The sequence below is a fragment of the Propithecus coquereli genome, unplaced genomic scaffold (genome assembly GCF_000956105.1).
Source record: "Propithecus coquereli isolate 6110/MARCELLA unplaced genomic scaffold, Pcoq_1.0 Scaffold85, whole genome shotgun sequence".
NCBI classification, from domain to species: domain Eukaryota; kingdom Metazoa; phylum Chordata; class Mammalia; order Primates; family Indriidae; genus Propithecus; species Propithecus coquereli.
The window spans coordinates 3,744,405-3,755,532 of record NW_012154729.1 but is presented as its reverse complement, the minus strand read 5'-3'; the positions used below and the strand labels follow the sequence as shown (position 1 = coordinate 3,755,532).

The following is an 11,128-nucleotide window of genomic DNA, read 5'->3' as shown; positions in this document are numbered from 1 at the left end:
TTTATCTAACTACATGCTATCCTTTGGATAATAGTTCTCTTAGATAGCACTATACTTATCCTAATATTCTCCTTAAATTTAAAAGTCCTTTTTTTTTGAGACAGAGTCTCACTCTGTTGCCCTGGCTAGAGTACCGTGGCATCAGCCTAGCTCACAGCAACCTCAAACTCCTGGGCTCAAGTGATCCTACTGCCTCAGCCTCCCAAGTAGCTGGGAGTACAGGCATGTGCCACCATGCCCGGCTAATTTTTTCTATATATTTTTAGTTGTTGAGATAATTTCTTTCTATTTTTTTTTAGTAGAGACAGAGTCTCGCTCTTGCTCAGGCGGTCTCGAACTCCTGAGCTCAGACAATCTGCCCGCCTCGGCCTCGGCCTCCCAGAGTGCTAGGATTACAGGTGTGAGTCCGGGCCATTGAGTTAAATTCTTACTAGAGAAATGGCATATAGAAGAATTGTTTTCTCTTAGCTAAATTGAAATATAATCCTACAATTGCTATTTAACTATTAATTTTGGAAGTTCATTATTTTATATTTAGCTCAATTTTCAAGAGTCTTAACTCTATAATCTTTATTATGGAAAAGGTGGGTAATTGAAAAGTTGCCAGTAATGGCAATAGTTAACTTTTATTGAGTTCTTTGATATGCCAGCTACTGTGCTTATAAATACTGATCCTGCTTACTACTCTGCAAAGCAGGTAGTATTCCTCCTGTGTACAGATAGAAAAACTGAGTCAGATGTTAAAGAACTTGTTCTATGTCAACTAGTAACGGCAAAGATGAAATGCAAACTCAGATATTATTCATTGCTTAGTCTTTTAAATTATGAAATAATTAAAGGTATTTAGAGGGATATACCTGCTATGAATAGGGAGTGTCTTACAGAGTTGAGAAAAGATTAGAGTCTATGGCCAGTTTTGTTTGCACATTGTCACACATTTTAGGAGCTTCACTTACCCCATCCCTGCATGGCAAAATTCTACTCATTTTTCCATCCTCAGCTTTCCCCATCACTCCTGATGGTTTTTTCTCTTCGTGTTGTTTGAAATTCTTAGAGTGCTTTGTTCCCTTATTCATTCCGTTGATGAGTATTTGACTGACTAATTGTGATAGTGGGAAATCTTACCTTTCACCTTTGGATCCCTCCTTTACAACTCTCTTCCTGGTGATGTAACACAATTTCTGGCAGTTGGTAGGTGCTTAGTAAATGTTTATTGAATGACTTATTTTCCATAGTCGAAATTAGGAAGACACCTGCCTCTTTACAAAGTCATAGAAATTGTATTGGACCCCATGTTCTTAATTTCCCAAATGGAAATGATGCACAAGATGTCTGTTACTCCCTTTGTCTTCTCATCAAACATTTATTGTTGCTATCTCAAGATAGCAATTGTTTCTTTGATTTAGAAAAGGAATAAAATGTAGAGAAATCTCTGAAAGCGCCTGAAGGACCATTTGAAAAAGTTATATAAGTGGAATAGCATAGCTATTATTCTTACTATTACATAAATCTAATTATTAGATACAGGGGTTAGTTTGTTTGTATTACTGAGATATGGCACCAAACTGTTAAAAACTATCCTCCTAACCCTAATCACTTTTCTATGCTTCTGCTAGACAGACATCTCTCTGATTTGATGTTGGAAAATATAGCCCTTTTGAACTCAGTTTGTTTAAAACTCAGCAATTTTATTTCCTCAAAGTGGATTCCCATTTGGATTTGAGAGGCAGCCTGGTATAGTGGGAGGATAGGCTTTGGAGTTTGATGTGGAATTGCATCCTGGCTCTATCACTTAGCAGTTATGTGAGCTCACATAGGTTTCTTAAACTTTTGGTGCCTCATGTGCCTCATTTATAACATGGGCAAAACGATCTTGCCTCTTAGGATTTTCTAAAGATTCAATGATAATATGAAACTCCTAGCACTAACAGGTACTCAGCAATTGGAAGCGGCTGCTATTATCTCTCAAACATGCCTTGCTCATTGGTTTTTCCCACTGTTCCATTTTGCAATGTCTGGTTTCTTTCCCCTTCCCATGACTTTTCTCTTATCCTTAAAGGTTGAACTCAAGCTTTATGTCTTTCATAAAGCTTCCTCTGTCAACTCAGGTCACAGTGATGTCTTTCTCTTTCCTCTGACACTTTGTCTCTATTGCTGTTTTAGCATTCGCTCTGCCATTTTCACATTAATTTAAATGTCCCGTCTTCTCAACTGAACAGTAGTACTCTCAAGGGCAGGGATTCTCATAATAGTTAACTTGCAATACAGGTTATTTTTCAGTGGAAGTGAATTCTTTAGGGTAGACATAATGCCATGGAGAACGTTACCTTTCCATGACATCTCTTGTTTTCAGAGTGCCTGGACCATTATTATGGTTATGAAAAATAAACCTATTTCCTGAGAAGACTTGGTATTGATGAGATAGTTACTCATTTGAGTAATTTTTCAAAGTTATTCAAGGAAAATGTTAGAGTAAATATTAGATTGACAAATACATAATATTTGTTATTTACAAAAACATGAAAATGGGCTGTTTGAAAGTTATGGGACAGTGTGTTTATTAATACTTTGATTTCTCTCTTTCAGGATCATAAACATGAAGTAACTTGTGTAACATACAATTGGAATGATTGCTATATTGCTTCTGGATCTCTTAGTGGTGAAATTATTTTGCACAGTGTAACCACTAATTTGTCTAGTACTCCTTTTGGCCATGGTAGTAATCAGGTATAGTATGGGTTTATTCAAAACAAAGTTGATAAAATAGATTTTGAATTGTCTTATATAAGACAATGAATTTAAGTTTTAAAAATGTTTAGATATTTTAAATTTGCATTTGGCTTGTTTGAAAAACGTACCACTAGCTATTTTGTAATGGTAGTATTTAAAAATGTTCAAATAAGCTAGTTCATACTAGATTATGGTGCTTACATAAATTCCATTATGCAATTGAATTCCTTTTTTATGTTGGATTTGTTTTTTGTTTTTAATTTTAGAATATTACAGGGCTACAAATGTTTTGGTTACATAAATTGCTTTTGTACAGTTTCAGTCAAAGTTATAACTGTGTCCATCACCCATATAGCGTGCATTGTACCTATTAGGTGTGAATTTACCCATTCCCTCCTTCCCCCTCCCATCTGCTTGATTTCCATTGCATTTTACTACCATATGTGCATATGAGTGTTGATCGATTAGTTCCAATTTAATAGTAAGTACATGTGGTGTTTGTTTTTCCATTCTTGCGATACCTCACTTAGAAGAATGGTTTCCAGTTCCATCCAGTTGTTACAAAGGTATTAGTTCACCATTTTCTTATGGCTGAGTAATACTCCGTGATATACATGGTATACATTTTATTAATCTACTCATATATTAATGGGCACTTGGGTTGATTCCACATCTTAGTGATTGTGAATTGTGCTGCAATAAACATTCGAGTGCAAATGTCTTTTTTATAAAATGACTTTTTTCCTTTGGGTAAATACCTAATAATTGGATTAATGAATCAAATGATAGGCCTACTTTTCATTCTTTGAGTTATCTTCATATTACTTTCCATAGAGGTTGTACTAGTTTTGTAGTCCCACCAACAGTGTATAAGTGTTCCTCTCTTTCTACATCCATGCCAGCATCTGTTGTTTTGGGACTTTTTATTAAAGCCATTCTCACTGGAGTTAGGTGATATCTCATTGTGGTTTTGATTTGCATTTTTCTGGTGATTAGAGAACAAAAACAAAGGGAAAGTAAAGTACATGGGCTTTGTATTGGACCAGTATAAGAAAATATTGGAAAGGACTTGCTTTTTAGAATGTATTAATATTGTCATAAAAGCAGGAACCTATATTTTGTTTTTGGGATTTCATTTTTTATTTGTATTTTGATAATGGAGATGTAGAGTCTAAGGCCATAGGCTTTGAACCGCTATGAAAAAAAATCATATATAGCATTCAAATGTCATGCTTTTTTAAGGAAATAGAGTAATTTTCTTTCTTTTTTTTGTATATTAGAAGCATGAAAAATTTATGAATTTTGGACCGACTTTTCAGTAACATAAAAATTAAACCAGATACTACTATGTATATTCCTATGCTTCAGGTTTTTTTATATCTTGCTAGAGAGTTTTCTTATTAAAACCAAACATGAAGGAATATTCCTGAAAACATTAGGTTTGATTACAGTTTTTGGCCTAATTATGTGTAAAAGATTTGAATTATTTTAAAAATTGAGATATAACTTAACATATAATAAAGTGTATGTATCTTAAGTGTACAACATGATGAATTTTTATATATACATATATTCACCTATGTAACTGCTAACAAAATCAAGATACGGAGCATGTCCAGCACACCAGAGTACTCATTCTTACCCTTTCCAGTCACTACCTCGTATTTCATAAAAAAGGACTCGTATGTGTCTGGTTTCTTTAGTCATCATTACATTTGCTTTGTTGCATGGAATAGTAGTTCATAGTGTTTTAATATTGGTAGTATTTCATTATATGAATGGGCCACCATTTATTTATTCATTTTATTGGTGGTGAGTATGTGAGTTGTTTCCAGTTTTACCAATTATGAGAAAGATACTCTGATATTCTTGTACAAGTCTTTTTGAATATGTTTTTTTTTCTTTTCTTTCTTCCTTTCTTTTTTTTTTTTTTTTTTTTTAAGCAAATACCCAGGAGTGGAATTGGTGGGTCAAAGGGTAGGCATAAAACTTTACTTTATGAAAAATTGCCAAAAAGTTTTCTGAAGTTCTCATGCTATTTTACACTTCTGCCAGCAATGTATGTAAGGTCCAGTTGCTCCACATTTTTTATTATACTGGGTCTGTCTTATTAATTTTTGCCACCTCGATAGTTGTATAGTGGTGTCTCATTGTGGTTTTAATTTCCGTTTCTCCATGTTGAATGACGTTGAGTGCATTTTCATAATGCCGCCTTTTGTGAAGTGACTGTCAAGTCTGTTGCCCGTTTTTATATTGGGTTATTTGTGTTTTTCTTATTTACGGTTTCTTATGTATTTCAGATAGAGCCATTTTGGCGATACGCATGTTGTGTATATCTTCTTTCAGCCATGGCTTATTGTTTTACTCTCTTAATACCTTTTTTTTTCACTGAACAGAAATTCTTAAATTTAATGACATCAAGTGTAGTATGTCAGTCTTTTCTTTGGTGGTTGCAGGTTTTTGTGTTCTCTTGGAGAATCTTGCTTGCCCCAGGGTTTTAAAGATACTATCCTATGTTTTCTTTTAGAAGGTTTATTGTTTTTTCTTTCTCATTTATGTCTATTATGATCCATTTCAAATTAAATTTTGTGTGTGGTGTGATGTAGGGTTGTAGTTTTCATATAGATTCTATTAATAATTGTACCAGCATTATTTATTGCAAAGATTAACCTCTCTCCAGTAAATTACACTAATGCCTTCCTTGCAAAGCTGGTAATTGTATATGTTAGTTTCTAAACATTCTGTTTTGTTCTATTAATCTAGTTGACTACTATTAATATGAGATCACACTTTTGATATTGTAGCTTTGTGGTAAGTCTTGATATTACCAACTTTGCCTTGACTATTCAAGGTCCTTTGCATGTCTATCTGAATTTTACAGTCAGCTTACCTATTTCTACCAAAAAAAATCTGCTTGGATTTTGGTTGGTATTCTATTAGATCTATGGACCAATTTAGGAAGAACTATCTTAACAATATTGATTCTTCCATGAACATGGTGTAAACTTTTCATTTATATAAGTCTTCTTTAATTTTTCTCAGTGGTGTTTTGTTGTTTTTCCTTTAGAAGTCTTACATATTTTTTGTTAGATTTGTTAACTATGTATTTGATTTTTTTGATCATATATTATAAATTACATTTTTTGTTAAGCTTTATTTTCCAATTCTTTGTGGCTTATATAGAGAAATGTAGTTGATATTTGTATATTATTTCTTTATCCAGGAATCCTGCTACATTCATTTGATAGTTTTGATAGTTTTGATTCTTTTGAAAGAATTTGTAGATTTTTTTGGCATTTGAAATTTATGTGTACTCTATCATATCATCTGTGAATAATAGTTTTATTTCTTATTTTCCCAATAAAATCTTTACATTTTATTTCTTTTTCTTTATTGCATTAACTACCATCTGCAATCCAGTGTTGAATAGAAGGGATAATAGTGAACATCATAATTTTGTCCCCAGATTCAGGAAGAAGCATTCACACTTTACTAACAAGTATGACAGTAGTAATTGTAAGGTTTTTTTTGTAGATATCCTTTATTTAATTAGGGTGTTATATATCATAGACAAAATTTACATATTGGAAATTTTAAATCATTTAAATCAAGCTCCTATAATTCATATTTTTTTTATTTCTGTAGCCTGTGTATCCTAGATAGAACTCATTTTTTTTACTTCTTTCCTGCTTTTATTCTGCTTATTCTCACCTTTTAGAATGTATCAAGAAAAACATTTTAAGTGTTCTTTCTTGTTACTCTTTATTACCTTTTAAACATTTAAATGAAATGATTGAATTTTTAAAATTATATACAGATCACTTGTTTTTTTCATTCATTCATATAATTTCATACTTTTTGTTGAGTGATTATTATGTTGGAAGCACTGGTTAAGTGCTGGCTATATGACTTTAAATAAGACACAGTTGACATTTTAGTAGTAGCAATAAGCAAGTAAGTGGACAATTAACCAAATAATATGTCGAATACTGGAAAAGCAATAAATTGCAGGGTTCCCGGGGAACATAAAGGAGGGGTACCTAACCCATTTGGGAGGAAGTCAGGAAAAGCATTTTAAAGATAATGATGTCTCAATGGCAGCCTGAGGAAAAGTCCTAGTTATTCAGACCTGGGGTTGGAGGACGGAACAGGACATGTGTTGAGAGGATCTGTGTAGAGCATTCTAGGTAGATGTTATCACCTGCATAGAATACTTAACTACCATTTACTGTATTTCAACACTGTGATCATTGCTTTGTGTTAAGTTCTCTCATTTAATCTCTGCTACTGGCTTCCGAGGTGTATGTTATTCTCATTTTACAAATGAGAAAATAGATTCCAGGACTTTCAGATCACACAACTCTTAATTGACTGTTTTAAATATCAACTCTTCAAGAGTGGTAGCATTGTTTTCTCTCTGATCTCTTTCTAGCTCAGGAGCAGATGAATGTGTGAGGATCCAAAGCCTCTGGAAAATTTGCACTGTTCTCTTGTCACCTTGTGCAGGAGTCCAGCATTTTCTTGTACTTCATCCTCATATTAAAAGAAATATCTTTTAAAATTCTAGGTGACTGGTTGCTGTATTGTTGATTTTTCAAAGAATTTTCACTGATTACTTTGCATAGGGAAACTGAATTAAATTTATCTTCTAGTTTAGGACAACAGTAATCCTCAAAGTTTATCTCTTGTCTAAAGTTAGAATAAACCAGAACTTGAGATTTTCATGTGCCTGCTGCCTCCTGCTTGGGCAGTCTGCATCTCTGTAGGATCTTTTGGTGTAGCTTTACGTGGTAAGCCCCACGTTTATTTGGAGAGCACTAGGAGTACCTGAGTAAACTTGAACAAGTCACTTAACTCTGAAGCCTCCTTCTCCTTATCTGTCAAGTGAGAATGATAATATACTTTCAACAGGATTTTTTTAATGGCTAAATTAGATGGTGAGTGTGTTTATCACAGTGCCTAACATTTGGTAAGAGATCAATGAATTTTAGCTGCTGTTGTGAGCTTTTAATAAATAATCATACCAACCCATTAAAGTACAATAGCTTTTGTGATTTACTTCTCCAAACTGGTTTGAACATCTTCAGGTTTAACTCCAAACCCAGATGTAACTCGACCTTAGTAATAGTATTTTGTGTTTTAGACCGACTAAAATAAGGAGAGCATTATAGTAGGTGAAGAAACTTGCTGGGGTGTGTTTTGTTTTTTTTTTATCCTTGGAACAAATAGTTATATATATTTCGTATAGTATATTATTTCATTTTTCTGTGATAAGCTATACCATTAAAATAGAGTATATGGGCTAAGGAATACAATTTGGCCTCTATATGTAAGAATGCAGTCTCAGTTTTCTTAGAAAAGTCACAGTTTTCATGATTCTGCATACTTATGTTTCCCTTTTATAGGAAGCATCATTGAAATCTTTGGAGTTTTTTTTTTAATTAGTTTTTTTCCCTATAAGCAATTTAGTTATTAATTGACAAAAGCATAGAATTGCTACTTGAACATTCATTTTGAAAAATTATTAAGATTATTAAGATTTCTTAAAATTTATTTAAATTTTTAAATATATTGAATATTTGTTTCTTAAGTTTAAACAATGTTTATAAAAATTTCAAATCTGTCAAAAAGTTGACATAATTGAATTCAAACACAGTTACTCAGCCCAGTTTCTATGTTGATCAGTTTTACTATAGATAGGGGCTGGGTTATTGAGAAAAATAGTAGGTAGAGCACATCTATGAATGAATAAATGCTTTTCTGTTTTTGTTTCCATGAACAATCAAGGATTTGAAATCTTTAAAAATTATCAAATTGGTTTCTTAGTAAAAGTGACAAAACCATGGAACCTCACAGAATCTGTATTATACTGAATTTTATATCAGAAATAAGATTTCCTGAATGTGTTTGGAATCTTACTTGAAATGTCTGAGCTAAATAGAAGCTATTATTAATAGTTTTATGTGGATCACAGTGTCTTTCTGCAGGGGAAAAAGAGCCTTGCTGCTTCTGCAGAACTGCTGGGCCTGACAGACTTTTTAGATTATATTAAATAATTGCATGTCACTGTTTGGCAAGTTCAGCAGCTTAGGCTCACAGATAGGTTAACTGGTGTTACCTTTCTCAAACTGCAGCCTTTTTCAAAGCAGTTAAGAATGTCAATCTATTTTATTGATTCCTTAGGTTAAAAAATGCTCTTTAAATTTAGCGGGTGTTCTGAGAGATTTTAAATACAATGTAGTTCAATATATGTTAAATCCACTTTCATAAGTCTCACTTAAGTTTCACATATGAATTATCTTACCATAGGTGCCTGGTAACTGATACTCCTTTTGTTTTCTTAGTCCAAATTTGTTTTATGTTATTCCTAAACATTTGTCGTTATTGGGGGCTAATACATTTTATTTTGGAACATCTTAGAAGTAGAATATGAGTTTGCAGGGGAAATTAGCTTAAGTATAAAGTACTTAATTCTCAGCACAGTAAACGATAATATAATACAAGTTTGAAAGCAGCATTTTAGTAAAAGTAGATAACATTCAACCAGTTTTAATCTAAGACCTGTTTATTCAAACTGGATCTTTGTTTATTCCGGTCTTCAGAAACTAAAGAGAGAGTATCTCCACTGCCCCCAGGGGTTAGGGTTTAGAGAAAGGCCAACATTGCCCTCAGGCTGATGCTTTTGAAAGAATGGACATGGTCCATGCGCAGTCTAGAGTGTTGCAATTTGTCCTTTGTGGTTTAGGTAATTTTTTATTACACTTCATGTTCGATTGTCAGTGCCATCAGATGCTCAGATTCAAACAAATATATCCAAATGTCTAAAAATATATATAGAAAACAAGTAAGAAATATTGTTGTTTATTCTCTCCCAGTATTCCCTTATACTTGTTTGTGACTTGACTGTGACTGGGCCTTTTATTTAAGGCGGATGTTCTAACCCTGTTGAATTAATGCAAGTGATCTCAGTGTATTGTATTTTTCCTCTGAAAGAGGGAGATTGAGGTAGCTATACTCCAAGATAATAAAATGATGACAAATATTTAATTAATAGAATACTGCTATGTTTCAGGGTCATCTTATAGCCAGTCAGTCCACTAAATGATACTGTGGTTGTCATGATTGAAACTTGTCACTCTATACTCAGAGAAATCCCAAGCTTCATGTGAATAGTTTGGCCATTATTTATATAGGTTATATAAAATGTCTTTATGAATGCTTACAATTGCATAAAATTTATTCTTTTACTTTTATAGTCTGTACGGCACTTGAAGTACTCCTTGTTTAAGAAATCACTACTGGGCAGTGTTTCAGATAATGGAATAGTAACTCTCTGGGATGTGAACAGTCAGAGTCCATACCATAATTTTGACAGTACACATAAAGCTCCAGCTTCAGGCATCTGTTTTTCACCCGTCAATGAATTGCTATTTGTAACCACAGGCTTGGATAAAAGAATCATTCTCTATGACACTTCAAGTAAGAAGTAAGTAGTGTGACATGCTCATTTCTTAATTTAGTAACAAATAGTTATTATTTCATTAACAGACATATGATTTGTATAGACTTCTGATTAATGTCCAGGGGCTCTAAAGTTTATGTATTAATACTTGATATATCTAGTAAGATAGAATTTTCTTTTTTTCTTCTCATGCAGGAAAAAAATAGATGTGGCATGGATATTATTCGGGATACTTCTGGAACATGAATGTTAAGGAATAGCATATTAACGATTTCACATCTGTATTTTAGCATACATATTGTTCTCTTTCAGAACACAACTAAAGGCATATATTTTTAAAGCAATGTGATTAATTTGCTTTAAAATTGATTTGTTATCTAGAGCATGGTTTCTAAACTATTGACCTCTTGGAGCTGGATAATTGTTTGTTGTGGAGGGCTGTCCTGGGCATTATAGGATATTCAGCAGCATCCCTGGCCTCTACCCACTGAATGCCAGTAGTGACACCTAAACTGTGTCCAGATATTACCAACTATCCTCTGCATACACAGTTGCCCCTAGTTGAAAACACTGATCTAGAGCCAGGAGTACATAATCTTCTTAGCATTTGGGCCCATTGGGCCACCTTCTTCAGTTGTAGGTATGCTTGGTTAGCTAAAAACAAAACAAAACAAAAAAAACCCAAAAAACAAAAAACTAAACCAAAACAAAACAGCTGCAAGAGTGCTGCAGTTGACACCTAACACTATCTTAACATGATAAGGGAGTATTAATGTTACTGCTAGGAAACTTCTCACTGTCAGCCCTTGTTATGATGCTAGAATTTTCACTGTTACTTATTTGCTCTCTTCTTTTTTGGAATAATTTACTGAGTATTTGCTCTCTCTTTTTTTTTTTTTTTTCTTCTAGCAGACACACCAGCAAAGAGCTCAGCTT

At 33.2% G+C, this 11,128-nt stretch overlaps 1 protein-coding gene across 1 annotated transcript in view; it reads left to right on the top strand.

Moving 5' to 3' along the window:
• Positions 1–11,128, top strand: part of NEDD1 (neural precursor cell expressed, developmentally down-regulated 1) — a 37,064-nt gene that overhangs the window by 8,576 nt on the left and 17,360 nt on the right. The window contains exons 4-5 of the mRNA XM_012663988.1: positions 2,587–2,727; positions 9,987–10,216. Of these exons, the coding sequence (XP_012519442.1) occupies positions 2,587–2,727; positions 9,987–10,216 (371 nt within the window). The remainder of the gene's footprint in view (positions 1–2,586; positions 2,728–9,986; positions 10,217–11,128) is intronic.